The sequence below is a fragment of the Antedon bifida genome, chromosome 8 (genome assembly GCF_963402885.1).
Source record: "Antedon bifida chromosome 8, ecAntBifi1.1, whole genome shotgun sequence".
Taxonomy (NCBI): Eukaryota; Metazoa; Echinodermata; class Crinoidea; order Comatulida; family Antedonidae; genus Antedon; species Antedon bifida.
In genome coordinates, this window is record NC_136233.1 from 592,495 (window position 1) to 613,547 (window position 21,053).

General features: G+C 34.4%; 1 protein-coding gene across 1 annotated transcript; it reads left to right on the forward strand.

Annotated features, from left to right (window-relative positions):
• Positions 1 to 2,956: 2,956 nt before the first annotated feature.
• Positions 2,957 to 20,459, forward strand: LOC144849471 (uncharacterized). Its single transcript, XM_078706388.1, has 35 exons — positions 2,957 to 3,018; positions 3,782 to 3,901; positions 5,105 to 5,209; positions 5,633 to 5,749; positions 6,008 to 6,130; positions 6,168 to 6,287; positions 6,406 to 6,528; positions 6,771 to 6,890; positions 7,032 to 7,163; positions 7,682 to 7,804; positions 8,311 to 8,436; positions 8,604 to 8,726; positions 8,944 to 9,072; positions 9,177 to 9,305; positions 9,431 to 9,553; positions 9,771 to 9,899; positions 10,004 to 10,132; positions 10,258 to 10,380; positions 10,636 to 10,758; positions 11,074 to 11,193; positions 11,493 to 11,630; positions 12,096 to 12,218; positions 12,454 to 12,576; positions 12,922 to 13,041; positions 13,543 to 13,665; positions 14,004 to 14,129; positions 14,560 to 14,700; positions 15,142 to 15,261; positions 15,661 to 15,789; positions 16,282 to 16,413; positions 16,669 to 16,833; positions 18,544 to 18,693; positions 19,105 to 19,224; positions 19,354 to 19,380; positions 19,795 to 20,459. Exons 1-35 carry the CDS (start codon positions 2,958 to 2,960, stop codon positions 19,965 to 19,967), a joined length of 4,308 nt encoding a protein of 1,435 aa, XP_078562514.1. The 5' UTR covers position 2,957; the 3' UTR covers positions 19,968 to 20,459.
• Positions 20,460 to 21,053: the final 594 nt, after the last annotated feature.

Consider the following 21,053-nt stretch of genomic DNA (forward strand, 5'->3'; position numbering starts at 1 on the left):
ACATTGTCTTGTATGAATGAATATCCAATAATAAATAATAAAGAGCTGGGAAGACGTCGATATATGTATTATATTGTAGGCCTAGATTAATGTAGAATAATGTTTTATTACGGAATTCTAAATTCAAAAGAGATTTTAAAATGTCGATATGAATTGGTTTTTTTTCTGTAAGCTACCGATCTCGAACCAGTCATAAACATTAAGATACAATAACAAAATTATTGCATGTAAAATATTTGATTTACTCGTAATAATACAATTTCTCATTTAACTAACAAGTTTATCTACTGAGATATTATAGCCCGAATCGTTGTTATGTACAATGATTAAACAATGCTTTAAAGAATATTATTTATACATTTTGTTATTAACACACTCGATCAGAAATATCCTATAACTATCGTAAGTTCAAAGGTTCTGTTTCGTAAAATGTATTATTTTATGATTTATTGTTATTGTTTCAAGATGATAGAATAACTAATCTGAGAAGAAAGCAAAGTAATTATTTAGTAAACAAAAACAAAATTTAAGACAACCGGATGAACATACTTATCTTCCTAATTGTCATTGCCGATGAAGTATTTAACATTAATAATCATCATGATCACACTTAAACTATAGAACATCGTTTTCATACTTACTCATTTATGATCATTGAATCCTTTGTAACTATTGTAGACCTACCTCCGGCCATCATAAACATGAAGCATTTTGACATGGCTTAAGTCGTCATCACTTACCATCACGCATGATACTTATTACAGGCAAACATCTGCAAGCTAAGTTCCTATATCTATAGATCGTGTAAATAGACTTTAACCGCTTATTAATAAGGCGACTGTAATTTAATTACTCTACTACCATCAAATTGATAGCATATTGATAAACATTAAGTTAATTCGTCATCGTTTGCTTGATTTGACCTGAAAATTATGTAAATTATATTTTATGCTTATAAATCGTGAATCCTATACGCCATCCGATAGATTATGACTTGTCGCTTATTTATTTTGTATAATTGAGATACGTTTGGCTGTAATTGTATCTTTTATTTATTTGTTGCTGGTTTAATAACTGTGTTTGTCTTGCGTTTCAGTTTGTTTATAAATGGACTAAAAAAATAGACTATTTCGTAATAGGCGGTGGTTATTAACGGTGGTGGTCTGCACTTGGACGACGCAGCGCAACGCAAGTAAGTTGACCAATCACACGCGACTCTTCTGAGGATCCATTCTAATTGGTCAACCTTTGTTGCGCTTAATCCTTGGTTTCCAATAGAGACGCAACGCAAGGACGCAGCGCAACGCAATTGAGTTGACCAATCACACGCGACAGTTCTGATGATCCATTTTGATTGGTCAACATTCGTTACGCTTAATGCTTGGTTCCCACTTGAGACGCAACGCAAGGACGTAACGCGACGCAAGTGAGTTGACCAATCACACGCGACTGTTCTGATGATCCATTTTGATTTGTCAACTTTCTACTGCACATGTACATTATAATTTAAGTCTAACTATAAGTAGGTCTCCAATCAGATTGTTGAATGCACTCGTATGCCTCAGATAGAACGCGATCACAGTTTGTGTCATTTTTTTTAGACTAGAGGCGCAACGCAAGAACGCAACACAAGTGATTTGACCAACAACCACACGCGACAGTTCAGATGATCCATTTTGATTGGTCGTTGCGCATAAACGTCGTCATTGCGTTGCAAACCACCGAGCTATAATAAATACGAATTTATTCTGATTAGTTTTCGATATTTTAATTATCTTAATCAAATTATCGAACATGTAAGGTCAATTCCAGGGTGAATATGCATACAGATATGTAGTTTCTGTAGGTTTATTGACGCCGCCGCTATGTTTGTATAAGATATGTTATGAATGGATGGTAACCCTGACTTACATCCAACCAGTCAGTGTTAATATGATTGAATGAACCGGAACAAAACTAAGTAATTCATAGTGTGATCGTACTGCGTTCATCAACACGTTTCTAGAAACTCAACCAACGGGGTTGTTTTCTGTCAAAACTTCTCTACTCCAAATTTAGTTAACAGTTCCTCAAGCGAAGAATATCTTTTCAGTTCCACAATCTAAACTGACTGAGTTCGTGACAAAGTGTAACTCAAAACCTCTCTAGAAATCCTAGCAGTTTGTTATTATGCTTATTTTATTATCATATGAGTTTCAATAATAAAATGTGATTCTTTAATATTAAACTAGTTATACAGGATGCAATACATTGGTTGAAAGAGTAACTTATTGCATTGTGTAAGACACACATTGTATGTTATCAAGTTACACAAATGCCCAGGCATTCAAATTTATTATTAGTAATTTCTGTCTATTTCCTTTTTCATAAATTGTTATGTTTCTATACTGCAGTTTAGGTCACTCTGTGTTTAGAATGTGTGTTTTTATTTATTCCTTTATGCGCATTGGTCTAATGTTGTCTTATATGGTATCAGTAACCTCAGTCATTGAAAAGTTTGATGACACGTACCTGCACGCGTCTTTTTACGCATTGTGCGCGGGGTGGAACATAAAGCTAACTAACGTACCAAATAAAAGAATCAGATCGGGTACGTTCTAAACTAAATCCTTACTTATTATTTAATATTATTATTATTATCTAACAATATGAGGTTCTTTAAAAGCATGACAATCTTTCTATTGAGTAGCCTCTATCATCGACCATTGTGAAAGTAAAATCGCCGCCTCTCTGCGTGTGTCATTCCTACATCGTGTTTCGTTATACATTTCGTATCGGCTAATTGGCGTGCAGTAAACACAATGAAATACATAAGATAAAATGAAGCATATAGCTTCTTTTGTTGTCGATCGTTGACAGAAATTCTACCAGGTACGAAGTAGGTGTCTGCATTTGTACAGTCGCTGCAGTCGACTGGTGACCCATCTTTAAAAAAAGAAAAAGAAAATCGATCCACAATGATGTCGTCAATTTCTGTAGTTGTCTTTTTGGCGATTGTTGATGTTGTTATTGGTCAAGGTAAGTAGGAATATAATCTTTGTTTAAAATCTACGCAATGTAACTTTTTACTTTGGATAATACATGTATTGAGTTGTATTGTATCAAAACATTCAGATGCGCGCGTAAAAAAACAGACGGATTATCACAACGTTTTACGCCCAGCTTGGTTGCCACTAGGACGCAACGCAAGAACGTAAACGCAACGCAAGCGTGTTGACAAATGACAAGCGACAGCACGAATAATCCATCGCTTGTGATTGGTCAACTCACTTACGTCGCGCTACACCTTTGCGTTGCGTCCTAGTGAGAACCAAACTTTAGAGTATCATTCGCCAACGACAAGCAACTAGACAACGACAAGCAACTAGACAACGACAAGCAACTAGACAACGACAAGCAACTAGACAACGACAAGCAACTAGACAACGACAAGCAACTAGACAACGACAAGCAACTAGACAACGACAAGCAACTAGACAACGACAAGCAACTAGACAACGACAAGCAACTAGACAACGACAAGCAACTAGACAACGACAAGCAACTAGACAACGACAAGCAACTAGACAACGACAAGCAACTAGACAACGACAAGCAACTAGACAACGACAAGCAACTAGACAACGACAAGCAACTAGACAACGACAAGCAACTAGACAACGACAAGCAACTAGACAACGACAAGCAACTAGACAACGACAAGCAACTAGACAACGACAAGCAACTAGACACATCTGTAAATGTTTTATTGTCTATTTTAATTATTTCATTTCTTTTACAGTATCCGTTTCACCGTGTGCAAGTTCTCCATGTAACACCAATCAAATATGTTCAATTTCCAGTGATTCGTCGTATATTTGCCTTTGTCAAGTCGGTGGTATACTGTTTCAATGTCCAACAGGTAAGCCAATATCAATAGTTATTTGTTATTTTATATAAACTTAAATTTATTATTAGCTTTTATCAAGCTTGGTTTCCACGAGAAACGCAACGCAAGGACGTAACTCAAGGTGATTTGACCAATCACAAGCAATGGATTATTCTTACATTCGCTTGTCAATTCACTTGCGTTGCGTCTCTAGTGAGAACCAATCTTTACTATAATGGTGAAAATATTTCTTTATAGAAAATGTATTTATTATATATCTATATATGATTTATATTTTCACAACAAACAGTTATTGATCGCTGACAAAATACCACCATGAATAGACACGAATGTATCAATTGATTTTTAAGGATGAGTTGAAATCTGGTATTTGAGTAAACCTAAATATAAGTTGTGAAAGTTTACAATTGAAAAGGAGGAACTCAAGTAATTGTCCAATCACAAGCAACGGATTATGACGTGTTAACAAATTACTTGCGTTTCGCGTAGGCCTACACCCGCGCGCGTGTTGTGCGTCCCACTAGGACGCAATGCAATAACGTAAGCGCAACGCAAGCGAAAGCGACAGTTTGTATCCATCGCTTGTGATTTGTCAAATTACTTGCGTTGTGCTTACGGACGACGTCGTTGCGTCCGCGGGTGCGTCCGGGCTTGATAAAAGCACGTTTTAAGTCGTAGTAGTAGTACTGCAGTGAGATAGATAATTACATGCAATTTAGAAAGCTGCTTAGAAAAATGAAGACAAATGAATATATGATGGATTTTTTTTTTAACAAAGAAAAATTAGAAAGAAAATAAAACACTTCTACCAGTGGCTGAATTGCAAACTATATTTACAATACATAATCGTTCAAAATACTTTCTTTCTGATAAATGAACCGAGCGATTTGTTTGTATTTCCACATTGGAAACAGATTGAAATGTTGTGCTTGTCTGGTAATTGTCCACATTCCTATCGTTGCATGCAACCATTCGTAAAGTTTCGCTTTGAATAACCTTATGACGTAATAACAGTATTTAGCAGTGGCAAATTAAGCATAGAGCGAGCTCAGGAGTTTAAGTATACACACACAACACAATGTGCGGAGACAGAGACCACATGTATGGGACTGTAGGCTACTAAATCTGAATTCTACATTTTAGTAGGTTCTAAGTTTTCATGTTCACTGGACAACCAAGAAAACAACAATTAATTTGCATTGAATTATCTTGCAGGTTGCACGGACAACCCGTGTTTGAATGGTGGCGTGTGTACACCTTCTGGTAACCATTATCGCTGTGCTTGTCCCTCTGGCTTTAACGGTCCAGAATGTCAACTCGGTGAGTTTTAATTTCTTGTATTCCATATCTATTATCACAAAATTAATCTACGTTGGTAAACATACATACCAGTAGTGGACATAAATATTCAATTGAATTCGTCAAAATATTAAGCATACCGTAAAATAGGACACGATTATCACAATCTACGCGCGAAATACCTAGATTGCACACACGTGTAAAGTAAATGCATATTTACAATAACGCCCGTTTGTTTACGTGCTATAATACCGTAACAACTTTAAAGACCATAACTTGGTTTGGCTTCTTTTCCCGATTTTGTAAACTAAAGAAAGGGGCTTCTTTTCAATAGGGGCTTCTTTTCGCGGTTTTACGGATATGATTTGATTATTTTGAACCGTTTGATTGAACGGACACTGAATTCCATATTTATGTTTTAACATTACAAATTTACTATTTTAGTTGTGAATCCATGTGAATCAAACCCTTGTTCCAGTGATGGTGTTTGTGTGGCTCAGTCTAATAGTTTCATTTGTTCATGTACCTCACCGTGTGTTTCTGGATCTCGATGTGAAATAGGTTAGTAATCTCACCCGGCCGCACACCTCATTTCAATTACTCCAGTAGTATCTTTCAGTTTCCAGTTTGTAACTACACAGTGGATGATATTGTGAAATTTTATTTGTTATATTCATATTCATTATATAGTAGGCCTATTGGTATATAAATATTAAGTTATATAGTCACAAGTGTATGTAATTCAGGCCAGGTCTCTGTATAAGTATTTGTCAGAAATGGAAAAAAAAGTAACACTATAAACGAATCAATTGATTTCAGAAATAATACCACCGTGTGAAAACCATCAGTGTCAAAATGGTGGCGCATGCGTACCTGATTCCGATTGTTCTGGATATACCTGTGTCTGTCCAAATTGTTTCACTGGTCAATACTGTGCCACTCGTAAGTTATTATTTAAAAAAATTACTTACCTTTAAAGCTCCAGCTTGTAGCTCATCTCCGTGTCAAAATGGTGGACAGTGTTACCATGATGACGTCACCTGCTCGCTGGCAACTTGTATTTGTTCAGGTTGTTACCAGGGCGATTTCTGTGAATTACGTACGCAATCTTTTTCACATTTTTTAGTTAAAACTACCGCTGTAAACTAAATTGATGTGTATATGTTTATTTTACGTGTTTTTTTTACACATAAGTTGGTTTTCATTTTGAATTACAGCTCCTGCTGTTTGCGCAAACAGTGGCTGTGTGAACGGAGGTATATGCCAAACTCTTGCTGGCACATGTTCGAGTTCAACTTGTGTTTGTCCAGCATGCTATACAGGGAGCAACTGTGAAATAGGTAAATCTCGATGTACTGCTACTAGCATTCTTCAACATTTACGTATACAATTATTCCAAAATACTTCAATTTTATTAAAAAGTAGAATGCACTTATGCTGGAGAAACTTAAATAAGCCCAGGGTGCTTTTAAGGCTAGTTCTGCCAGAAAAAAATAAATAAAAAAGTCAAAAATGTAGGGCCTAAATATAAATAAACATTTTAAAGAGAATACAAAATAATATATATTTAAATTATTTTCAGAGGTTAAACCATGTGACGGCAATCTCTGTCAGAATGGTGGCGCATGCGTACCTGCTTCAGATTGCTCTGGTTATACCTGTGTCTGTCCTGCATGTTCCACCGGTCAATACTGTGCCACAAGTACGTATATTCTAGTGTATTTCAAATTTTATTTGTAAAACAATATTTCCTCCTACAAAATAGTCGTGCTTGACACGTTGAATTGTTTACAATAGGATTTTATAAAATGAAGTAAAAAATTGTCCCTATTATTTCTTACAGTTATTACATCTATTTGTTCTACTTCTGGTATGTTGTGTCAAAATGGCGGACAGTGTTTTGATGATCCTATCCTCTGTAACCGTTACACCTGCAGTTGTACCTCATGTTATACAGGATCAAATTGTGAACAGTGTATGAATTCATTTCTTTAATTTTAGAATTATTTTAGTGGATGAATTAACGATTTGGTATACGAGCGCATCATTTAAAAATAATAATTACAATAATCTTATCTTCACCTAATCTCTCTGATTGAACAATTGACGAGAAACACCAGGAAGGGAACGAATAGCAAAAAAATAAAATGAGTAGAAAACTACGGTGAAATTTGTTTGTATTTATCTCATGAATTATTCATGAATCAAAACATTATTCGCGCATGCGCAATAATCATTTGTAAATAAGTCAAATACAAGAGGCAACCGAGAACTACCAATCTTGTTTTGAATATTACTGTTTTACTTAACTGGATGATAGAGTTAAACTATATATATATAAATCCAAAGGCAAATTACTGAAAAAATGACAATGCTGTGGGTATCAGTGGCTGGATCTCAACGGAGATACAAAAAAAAGCGAAAATCTAAATCAAAACGATAAAGTAAAACAGCCAGAAAAATAAATATATGTTATATATATTACTATTGCAGTTGTTAGTCCATGCATAGACCAAGCATGTATGAATGGCGGCGTATGTACACCAATGACTGGATCTTGTACAGAGTATTCATGTGCTTGTCCTCCCTGCTTCCTTGGAATTAAGTGCGAACTACGTAAGTATACATGGTTAAGCCCGTAGCATAGTATAGTATAGCGTAGTATTTTTACAGGGGATTTGGTTCACAAAGGGCCATTTTTACCACATATGGCACTTTTCCACAAAAGGACACTTTTTTCACAAAAGAACATTTTTTTTACAAAACACTTTCCGCAAACGCCATAAGTTAGATTATTTTCATCACTTTCATTTTCAAAATGGAACTAAAGAAAAATGAGTTTGTTGGGCGTACCAGCACTGGCTACGGGCTTGATAATGGTTGAAACTCCTCAATTTACTTCTTTTTATAGCAAATTCAAAACTGTGAATTTGTAATTATACAAACATCTGTCACTTTTAGAGAAGGAATCTTGCTTTAACATGAGTAAACCGAAAACTCCATTAAGCCAAAAACATTATTTTTTATTATTAAATGTCGTAAAGTTATGAGTGAATAATTCATTAAAGGAAATGAATTTATTTATTTGGAGTCGTGAATGAATTGAATGTATTTCTGATTAGCAATACCAACTCCATGTGAAATAAATGAATGTCTAAATGGTGGTACGTGTTTAATTGCGGAGAATAGTTGTACCGAGTTCCAATGCTTATGTCTTGAATGTTACGAAGGAACATTTTGTGAAGACGGTATGTAAATCTGAATGTTATATTTTTAGCTGCTTTCTCTGATAAAAAACTCTGATCCGAAAAAAACTAGACTTGTGTCAGTATTTGTTCCCCGGACCTGACAGTAGTACATGTTGCTGTTACTAGCATAAATATGTCAGTAATAAGTTGGTTATTTCTACTACTAGTGGTCGATCCATGTTTAAATCATGAATGTATGAATGACGGAATTTGTACCAATCTAGTTGGAACTTGTCAAGATTATGAATGCGTTTGTGAGGGCTGTTACACTGGTGATAAATGTGAAATTTGTAAGTAAATAAACAAATTATTACTAAATCAACTTCAGATATGAAAGCATTCTCTATTATATAATGCATGTTTAAAGTATTGCTGTTAAAGCGAGATGGCACAGTCAATTTAATTTTACTTTTATTTGCGTTCAGTCAAAATCGAACTTTTTATTCGTTGATAATTATATAACTTTTTGGGAAAATTTATATACTCATTTATCATGTTTTAACTTAGTGGTCGATCCATGTGTAAATCATGAATGTAAGAATGACGGAGTTTGTACGCCTACCAATCTTGGTGAAACTTGTCAAGATTATGAATGCGTTTGCCAGGGCTGTTACACTGGTGATAAATGTGAAATTTGTAAGTAAATAAAACAAATTATTACTAAATCAACTTCTTATACGAAAGTATTTTCCATTATTATGAGGAAAATGTATGTACTTATGTATCATGTTTTAACTTAGTGGTCGATCCATGTGCAAATCATAAATGTATGAATGAAGGAGTTTGTACGCCTACCAGTCTTGGTGAAACTTGTCAAGATTATGAATGCGTTTGTCCTGGCTGTTACACTGGTGATAAATGTGAAATTTGTAAGTAAATAAACAAACTATTACTAAATCAACTTCCTATACTAAATTATTTTCCATTATTATTGTACTTTTATTTTTAATTAATGACCAATCGTTTCGGGCAATTTGTTATATTTTGAATAAAGTGGTCGACCCATGTGCAAATAACGAATGTATGAATGGAGGAGTTTGTACCAATCTAGCTGGAACTTGTCAAGATTACCAATGCGTTTGTCCCGGCTGTTACACTGGTGAAAAATGTGAAATTTGTAAGTAAATAAACAAATTATTACTAAATCAACTTCAGATATGAAAGCATTCTCTATTATATAATGCATGTTTAAAGTATTGCTGTTAAAGCGAGATGGCACAGTCAATTTAATTTTACTTTTATTTGCGTTCAGTCAAAATCGAACTTTTTATTCGTTGATAATTATATAACTTTTTGGGAAAATTTATATACTCATTTATCATGTTTTAACTTAGTGGTCGATCCATGTGTAAATCATGAATGTAAGAATGACGGAGTTTGTACGCCTACCAATCTTGGTGAAACTTGTCAAGATTATGAATGCGTTTGCCAGGGCTGTTACACTGGTGATAAATGTGAAATTTGTAAGTAAATAAAACAAATTATTACTAAATCAACTTCTTATACGAAAGTATTTTCCATTATTATGAGGAAAATGTATGTACTTATGTATCATGTTTTAACTTAGTGGTCGATCCATGTGCAAATCATAAATGTATGAATGAAGGAGTTTGTACGCCTACCAGTCTTGGTGAAACTTGTCAAGATTATGAATGCGTTTGTCCTGGCTGTTACACTGGTGATAAATGTGAAATTTGTAAGTAAATAAACAAACTATTACTAAATCAACTTCCTATACTAAATTATTTTCCATTATTATTGTACTTTTATTTTTAATTAATGACCAATCGTTTCGGGCAATTTGTTATATTTTGAATAAAGTGGTCGACCCATGTGCAAATAACGAATGTATGAATGGAGGAGTTTGTACCAATCTAGCTGGAACTTGTCAAGATTACCAATGCGTTTGTCCCGGCTGTTACACTGGTGAAAAATGTGAAATTTGTAAGTAAATAAACAAATTATTACTAAATCAACTTCTTATACGAAAGTATTTTCCATTATTATTGTACTTTTTCCAAAGTATTGCTGTTGATCTTTTGGCACAATCTATTATAATTTTAAGCGTTGATAATGAGTTGAAACTTTTCTTTGCGTTCAGTAAAAACTGAACTTTGTAGTTCATGATAATTTCATAACTTTTATTTTTTATTAATGACCAATCGTTTCGGACAATTTGTTGTTATATTTTGAATGAAGTGGTCGATCCATGTGCAAATCATGAATGTAAGAATGACGGAGTTTGTACCAATCTAGCTGGAACTTGTCAAGATTATGCATGCGATTGTCCGGGCTGTTACACTGGTGAAAAATGTGAAATTTGTAAGTAAATAATACCATCGGTATACTATCGAATGATAGATCGACTTTTTGTTTGTGTGTGTACATGATATGCAATGCATAAACTCTTACTCTATGAAGTCTGACAGAGAGGCTGGCGGTGGGAAGTACTACTACTGTACATCAATTACGAAAGATCCTGAAATTCTTGGCAATGCCTTTACAGATGGAAATGGAAACAAAAATCGCACTGGAAACAAAGATTGTTAGATAGCTTTCAACTCACATTCAACATACAGAATGTTTCCTATAGTTTGATTGTAAAGACACACATTGTATTAATTTGTTTGTTTTCAGATACAGAGCCTTGCCAATCTTCACCTTGCCAGAATGGCGGCTTGTGTTTGACAGCTGATAACTGCCAATCGTACCTCTGCCAATGTAACGGATGCTATAACGGGTCAAGCTGTGAAATAGGTAGGCGGCAATACATGTCAATGATTGTGGGATTGTAACTCCCCTTAAACGTTACTCAACTGAAGGGTGTTGAAACAGTTTGGGCAGAAAACAGTTGAGGTTGACCACGAGGTTAAGAAGACACTTTGATCAGCATTATAATCATCAAAATGGTGGTGTTGCCAAACTTTTATTTTACCTTATGCAATACCGTACTTCGTGTAGAAACTCACACTTTTGTGTGTGAAAAGACTTCTCTTGACCAATGAAAATTAAACTATCAATTGAATTAATATCTAAAATAATATTGTTTGTGACAGCTATTGCTGACCCATGCCAAACGCATCAGTGCCAAAATGGTGGAGTTTGTATCCGTATGCAGACTTCAACTCCTGCCTCCTGTTCCACCTACACGTGTGCATGTCCAGCTTGCAATACTGGACGATATTGTGAAACATGTAAGTTGCAAGCGAGGATTAGGTATTCCTCGCCTAATGACATTTAAATTCTGAATTATGTTTAATCAAAATCAAGATCATTATCAGCATCAGTTTTAATATACCAACTTTATGATTATAAATATTAAATTATTATCTTTATGATGCAAGTAAAGTATAACGAAAGTTTAATGTAGAGAATGGTTATGAATACATTCTAGTTTATCTTTAAGCTTGGTTCCCACTAGGAAGCAAGGACGTAGACGCAAAGTATTGACGCAAAGTACCGTAAAAACGTAACGTTACGCGTCACAAATTGAACCGAACACCATTGTCTGCTGATGTGTGTACGTCGCAAAATTGAAAGAGTATTTTATTAGTTACGTGGCGTCGGTTACGTTGCGTCGGTTACGTGGCGTCGGTTACGTTACGTTGCGTTTTTTCTAGTGAGAACCCAAGCTTAATACTCCTTTACATTCTTTAAAGTGGTAACAGGATGTGACAACCACGAATGTCAAAATGGTGGGACATGTCAACCAGTAGCAGGAACATGTAATCAGTATGTTTGCTTATGTGCATCTTGCTACAGTGGATCACTATGCGAGATAGGTAAAGTAGTATCCTATTATGTTATGCTATGTTTTAACATTGTGTTCAGATTCTTTTATCACACTATACTGTAAATTAATGTTAGTCCACACGATGGAACTCCCTGCTTCCGTAATGTTACGTAAAACTCTCTACAGCCTGGTAGTGGGCAAGGTTACAGTATATCGAAAAAATAAAAAACGAACAGGAAAAATAAATACTGAATGAGGACGTCCATAATTATTGTCGTTTTCAGCCCAATCTGATTGTAAAGTGGATAGCTGTAGAAACGGAGGGACATGCGTACCTGGACTGACTCCGTGTGACTTCCCTTCATGCATCTGCCCACCTTGCTATGCTGAAACACAATGCCAGACGTGTAAGTAATGAGGTTAAATTGAATCCAGTAATACCTTCCTGTTATTGACGAATTTCTTTTTGCTGTTGGTTGGGTGTGGAAATAAAATTTTAAAAAAATAATAGATTGTATTGTATAGTTGACAACGCAAAAGACAACCTACTAGAGTAAGTGTCTCAATTGTCCAGGCTTCGTTTAATGTGACGTAAACTCATCTCGTATGGACAGGTGTAGTGTACTAACTGGCTAAAAAGGTAGTCTTTGGCTGCCATCGGGTTTCTAGGTTAATCATAATAATTATAAACGATGACTAAATAAATGTGAATGAATTGAATTGAATCATAATAAGTGTAATGTTATCAACAGATATAAGTCCGTGTGAAGGTATTGAGTGTTTGAATGGCGCTGCGTGTGAATACGAAGACGGATCGTGCAGTTTTAGTTGCTCATGTACTGGATGTTTCACTGGACAACTCTGTCAAACCGGTAAGAAGTCATCAAGTATCCTGCCTTGATGGCAGGACCCTGGTCTGCCTTGATGGCAGGACCTTAGTCTGCCTTGATGGCAGGACCTTAGTCTGCCTTGATGTCAGAACCATGGTGTGCCTTGATGGCATGATCCTGGTCTGCCTTGATGGCACGACCCTGGTCTGCCTTGATGGCAAGATCCTGATCTGCCTTGATGGCAAGATCCTGGTCTGCCTTGATGGCAAGATCCTGGTCTGTCTTGATGGCAGGATCCTGGTCTGCCTTGATGGCAAGATCCTGGTCTGCCTGTCTGATGAGTGTACACGCTACTTCACTACCAGTAGCCTAACTCGAAGGAAGAGACGATCGAACCGTTGAGCAGGACGGTTTTACTCATGAATGATGTCTACTTTTAAAAAATCAGATATTAAAACACCGAATATTTTAAGTAATTTATGTCAGCTGCTGATTTTACGGATTTTTTCGACAGTTTTTCTAATTTTTTTTTCAATCTTTTAGAAATTGGTAAATGTTCCGCTAATTTATGTCTCAATGGAGCCACGTGTGTCGCAGGAAATAACTCTTGTACAGACTACACGTGTACCTGTCCGCCCTGCTACTCAGGACAATTCTGTGAAACAGGTAGGCTACCGGGTATTTTGTGATTTTATATCTACTAATATGATATTTATAATCTACTACATGAAGAAAACATTTTTGTAATGTATTTGTAAATTAAGGGTGTCACAGATCAAAAACTTTGCTCGCTTGCGGATATCCTGTTTTTCACACTTTGTACTTTCTTTTTTTCTTATGAATTTTGTGTGAAAAAAAAGAATATCCAAACAATAAAAAAAAATCGATCAATATCGATAGACACAAACACACAAGATGATATAACATCTAATACTGAAGAAAAAACCAACAAAATGTGATGGCGTGATTTAATCTGACTTAATTGGGTTTTTGTTTTCTTACAGACTTCAACATCGGATGTCAAAATGATCCATGTAAAAATGGTGGAACGTGTGTGCGTGCTCAAAGTAATTGCGCCGCCTATGAATGCAAATGCCCTATGTGTGTCACAGGTCATCTATGTGAGACTAGTAAGTTATACTATTTTTAGAAAGTTTTTAAAGAAACTAAAATGTGTGATAAAACCACAAAAAGCAACAAGAAATTTTCTGATGAGCACCAATAATTAATTAGCATTTATTTTAAACAGTTTAAGAAAAAGAAAAAAGGAAGCATACATTTACAATAACTTAAACGGTTAAAACTTAAACTTTAAACTTAAAAATAAATAGGAACGGTTCAGGGATCGGAAATAGAAGTAAAAGAACTTTTCTCATACCAACCACTAAACAGAAAAAAGACATCGAATCAAATTCTCCAAAATAGTTTGGGCAAAAAAGTTCAAATTTTGAAATCTCCAAAGAACGTCCAGTAACTGTATATTCTCGATAAGTGCATCCGTCATTTTATCCTACACATTTTTTTACGAGCACCATTTTAGCTGTTCATCTTTTTCCTCAGAAATTCATCCATGCAGTACTGGTGACCATTTGTGTGTAAATGGTGCAACATGCCAGCCAGACATGTCAGACATCTCCACATGCTTTCGATATAACTGTACATGCCCTCCGTGCTTTCATGGACAATTTTGTGACGAAATGGGTAAGCTAGATTTGTTGTTGAAAAGATGATAATGCATTTTCCCACTCTAGGCTACGCGTAACGTACGAATTAATGTGACCAATCACACGCGAAAGCTAGGATGTTCATCACTTGTGATTGGTTACATTTCATGCGTTGCGCGCACGTTATGGTGAACCTCATGACAACGGGAATTTTGTTGGGCATCTATAAATTATCTGTATACAATTTTTTGAATTGATGGTCCTTTATAGTTTTTTTATTTACTTTTTCTTCATTTATTTTTATTTATTTTTAAGTATTATTTTTATTTATATATTATTTTGTTTATTTTTTAATTATATATTTTTTTATTTTTTTGTTTGATATTTTTTATTTATTTATTTTTTTTTTTTTCTTCAATATTTTGCTGCCTCTTGAATGAACTTTTATCGTCTAATTATCATACTTTTCATGCTTTAGCGTTTCCTGACCCGTGCTCTAGTAGTCCTTGTGGTAACGATGGCACATGCATAAAAACTGATTGCACGACATTTGAATGCGAGTGCCAGGATTGTTATGAAGGAACAAGATGTGAACTACGTAAGTGTTCAAATTATTAAACATAGTTTGTACTTACTTACTTGACAATAGTGTCACAATTTGAATCAAACCTTTCGTTTATGTTATGTTCGTTGTTTATTTGTTCTATTACCTGTCTCTACTCAAATCATGGCTATTTTTAAATTATTGAATCTTTAGGTAACTCAAAATCATGAATTTTAAATGTTCATGTTAGGGAGCGATGTTAACGATAATGTTAATAATAAACGTTTTACATAATTTTTTCAAAGAACACCCATAATTGATTAATTCACACGAATAGAACCACGGTCCCTGCAGGGATCTGGTTATACTATTACCGTCATACTTGATATGCCACTGAGAATATGTTTATGAAATATATTTGTTTAAAAGATGAAATATTGTTGTTGTTTAAAGGTAAACTGTCACCATGTGATACTAATCCGTGTAAAAATGAAGGAGAATGCCAAAACAATGGCCCGTGTGGAACCAATCTGTACTCATGTGGTTGTCAATTTGGATTCACAGGAACAAACTGTGAACAATGTAAGGCGTTTTTTTGCATTCTTACATATATAGTAGGTACGTCAATCTACATATGATAATGAGTCCGCCGCTAACGTCAAAGTATAGTGAGTCCTCTAATTTCGTACTGCGTAAGATAGGGAGTTCTATGTTGACGTCATAGTGCGTAACAGTACTACGTTAAGATAGGGAGTTATATGTTGACGTCATAGTGCATAACAGTACTACGTTAAGATAGGGAGTTCTATGTTGACGTCATAGTGCGTAAGATAGGGAGTTATGGGTTAAGGTGTAATCACCATAATACGTAACGTAACTTTAAACGTATCATGTCCTGAATGAGTCCGCCGCTGATGTAATTCTGACGTATCAGTGTACAGTACGTCAGAATAGTGAGTCATCTGATCACGTATACGTATACTTCGTCATGACTGGCGTACTAATGATAATTTTAGTAATTAATTTAGATATTTCATAAAATAATATTGATATTTCATAACAATTTATATCCAGCGACAATCGTAAACAGCGACAGTTGCCTGAGTAACCCGTGTATGAATGGAGGGTCCTGCATGACGCTAGAAGACGGTCATTATGTTTGTTTATGTGCTCCAGGGTACTCAGAAAAACACTGTGCAAGTGCTGGTAAGGTTCATACAAAGTTATGTCACCGAATAGTAGTTTACACGTTTTCTATTTTTTGAGCCAATAAGTGAGTCTGTATGGATTAAGCGTGAAAAAATGTGTCTAGAATTTTTGTAACTTTGTACCAAAACAACAAACTCTTGAGAAAGTACGACAGGTTATGGTTGCTATATAAAGTAGTTTTTTTGGGGTAGCGTTAGGTCTGGGGTTATTAGATCAATCGTGAAGTCGTCGTATATTTTATTTCTTTTCCAGAGTTATCCCCTGAGAACAATGCTTGTTCGAGTGATCCATGCGAGAATGAATCCACTTGTCGTAACAGCTACCTGAGTAGTATGGGTAACTCAGGGTTCTATCAGATGCAGTACGCTTGTATCTGCCCTCCAGGTTTCACTGGAGTCAACTGTGCGTCGACAATACGTACGTATACACTATACAACAGCTCCTTAAAGCTCTACATTATCAAACTAGTTTGACCAAAAAAAGTGTGATGTGCCCATATATGTTAGTGATATGGCCAAATATGGTAGTGATATGCCTAAAATGGTAGTGATATGCCTAACTATGGTAGTGATATGCCCAAATATGGTAGTGATAATGACATCATCCTGTCCATATTTGGGCACATCACATTTTTTTGTCACATAAAGTTTGATAGTGTAGACAGAGCTTTACAGTAAAAATAGGACATGAAGTTTGTTGGTCCATTTAGTCAATAGAATATATATAATAGATTATATACTTGTTTCCGTGTTCTTACATGATTTTACAGAAATATTAAACTATATTGGTAATGACTGTATGGCGTCTAAATTATAGTGTAGGCCTATAATATACTAATTAACTTTGACTTTTAGGGCCGGCTTTACCTCTCATCATTTTCAACTATATTTTACATCGTTCGATTCAAAAGATATGAAAAGAATAAATATTGAATGAATTGAATTGAAAAATATCAACGCTTATAAACGATGTATTCAACTCATTTTATTATTTCGGCACACATGGCGTGTCATAATCAATCAAAATCAAAGGCGTACACACAGTACAAAAGACAACTAACTAGGCTTGGGGCAATTAGGTCTAGACTTGTAACATTTGATCCATTTTAAATTGAACATTGCGTTGGCATCATCAGTGTGTTCTTGACTGAATACCTTGTATGCATCCAACAACAAGTCGCTGTAAAATTGACACAACACTATGGCGCGCCAAGCTGTCATTTATTCAAGCAATAGAGATAAAACTAAGATATCTTTATTTCCGAATAAATGACGGCTTGGCGCGCCATACAACACACTGTTGATTGATAACTGTCGTCTGTTCTACCAACGGATTATTTTGGCGCGCATTCTTAGAATCTTTTAATTGATCTTGATAATGACCTCATAAATATTCATTCAATAGTCAATCATAATATTATTATATCATGAAATAAATCAATATTTAACAAGCTGCTCTTAATTTTACTCCTAAATGGGAAAAATAATCAAAATAATTTTGAACCAATTATTATTTGATGGTGCTTTACTTTTCTAAATAATAGTTTTCATCTGCTTTTTAAAAATCTACTATCTGTTTATTTACCATTCCATAATATTTCGATTCATATAGTAATAACAAATTTGAATTTTGCTCATCGTGCGACAATAATTCGTTATAGGCAATTAGGCCTACCACAGTAGTGAAAATGGGCAATAGGCCTACCACAGTAGTGACAATGGACAATTAGGCCTACCACAGTAGTGACAATGGACAATTAGGCCTACCACAGTAGTGAAAATGGACAATTAGGCCTAACACAGTAGTGAAAATGGACAATTAGGCCTACCACAGTAGTGACAATGGACAATTAGGCCTACCACAGTAGTGAAAATGGACACCTTACTACCGTTAAAGTCTGATACAATTTGTATCCCAAACATGTTTTTGAAGAAGAATATGAATATTCTCATTCATCCAGGTAGTATTAGTTGTATAAAAATACTAATCGACTGAAGCTTCGATGTTTACTAAACAAGTAAGTCCAGTGGATTAGATTGATATTTTTATTATTGTTGAAGAAGAAAAAAAGAATTTATTTATATTAATCATTAATATTGATATCACTTAAACGTTCTTTATTTTTAGAAAATGATCCAATTGGGGACGTGTGTAGCGTTCGTGTGTGTGACAATGGAGGCGTTTGTTACAATGTCTATCAGACAGATCTGGATATAAACGTCTACTTCTTTTGTGATTGTCCTGCTGCTTTTATTGGCAAACATTGTGGTGACACTAGTAAGTCTGTATAAGAAGAAATGCCAAACAAAAAATAATAATAATAATAATAATAATAATAATAATCATCATCTATAATCATGTATAAACTATAACATAGTTATTGAAATATAACATAAGAAAATTATGTTTGTATAGATAAAAATATATTAATGAAAATGTTATATTATAAATATTCTATGTAGTATATGTATTAATCATATCATATCTATTATTAATATCGTTTGGTATGCAAAATACCGTTTTTGTCATCACATCGTCAAAATGGCGTCAACATACTTGACACGCGCGCGTTTAACCACTGATGAAAATAATATTAGCATGCGCGCGTCAACATATGCCACTGAAAATATATATGCATGTAATTTGATCGAATTCGGTTTCAAGAGTTTTTTAAAACATCCATTTTAGTTTCAGATCCATGTAGCAGTAATCCATGTGAAAATGGCGGCTTTTGCAGGTCATTTACAACTTCCTTTGAGTGTCAATGTACATCACCGTATGCAGGCACCACGTGTTCTAATGTAGTTGGTAAGTGGAACTTTAATTTACCACTTTTTCCCATGTAAGTTCTATTAATTGATGATATGTCAATATGCACAGTATATTATAATGAATCAATCATACATATTGATTGTTCTTCTCATCTAATTATTGTAGGTAGGAAAAAGAAAAGAGAAATTAACGGTAAGTAACAATATTTGCTATTTTAAATTATATAACAAGATAACTATTCTTAATGTGGATAGTTTGTGGTAAATTTGTAATATTACGGTGATGATAAAGAGCCTGACAACATAGGTGAAATTGTGCGTGTAATGCAATAATGACATAATATGGGAAGTGATGATATTGGCGACAATGGGCTAAGCAGCGATTGATATCCAAGTTCAAGTTTGTTTCACACAATATAATATAATAAAATATACAGAACATTTGATAAATTATTAAATAAAATTGTGTGAGGAGGACACATTAAGCCAAGGCTTTAAGTTTGGTCCTCCAGATAAAAGATGTATGTAATTAATTTACGAAGAAAAAGTGAAACTGATTTTAATTGTGGTCTAAACGTATAACTTTGATAAAATCCGTTTTTACTAGATGTATCGATGGTAGATTTAAACTCGAGAGACGGAATGCATCGTTCATCTGCGATCGGCACAGATCGAGTTATTCTAGCCGTATCGATAACCATGTTTCTTGGAATGTTGGTTGCCGTGGTGATTACATTTAAGAAAAGACATGAAAATGTAATGAACGACCAGGTTTCCTAAATTAAACGTGGTGAAGTTATTACTCTCACAAATATAACTTGCATAATATTATTGACTTTTTTAGTATTAAAAAATGTAAATTGTGTGAAAATAAGGACAAAATGCTCCCTTGAAAACAAAAACAAATGTTTCCAGTAAAATAATGATCCCTTGGCCACAATGATAAATGATCCTTTAGACCCATCCAGAAACTAAAAATAGATATTGTTGTTTACATTTTTACTGTTAAGATTTTAATTTTCTATAGCGCCGTCTCACCGTATTTAATACTTGTTTTCTTTCAAATATAATACATTTATCTCTAGATAAATAATTAGTTCAAATAAGTTTTTTCTAGGCCTAAGTAACTGTGTAATCTTTGTCTATAATAAATAATTATTTAAAATAAATTAATATATATATATATATATATACTGATAATAATGCCGATTTTTGCACTATATAGGTTATTATATTTTAATAGCAAAGTCATAACATATAGTTATAATAGTTCATGCTTTATATGTTTTATATATTTTCTATTATATTATATAGGCCGATATAACACTAACTATTGTGTTTAAATAAAAGATTTTAACGATATTTTACCATGAAGTGATAAGGTCTCCGACATGTATGCCTACTATACAACGAGTTCCAAATACTATTGAGTGTAGAAACAAAATCACTCAATAAACTTTTATGCTTATGCTTTTACTTACGGAATCAAAAGTTCCCAATCGGTATATAATTGTTGCAGAGTCATGCGTTTTTCAGGACTTTTTGACAAGCATGGCATTCAATGAACGGGTTGAACAGTGGTTATGTCATTGTTCGTAAGGCTAGACAGGATACATTCATCAACCTTACCATCGGAAGATTTTCCTACATTGTTCTATATTGTTTATTACCACATCTACGCTATAAAGATTAACTATTTGTATAAAAATCTGTATCTGTGTCAAATCCATAAAATTAAGTTGAAATATGTTAACAATAGGCCAACTTTGTTTTTTTCTTCGGCTCCTTAAAAACACGAGGTGACAAATCGGTCAACTTGAAATGATTCAAATGGCGGATCCGGGGGGTAGCGCTCTGTGTTATCCG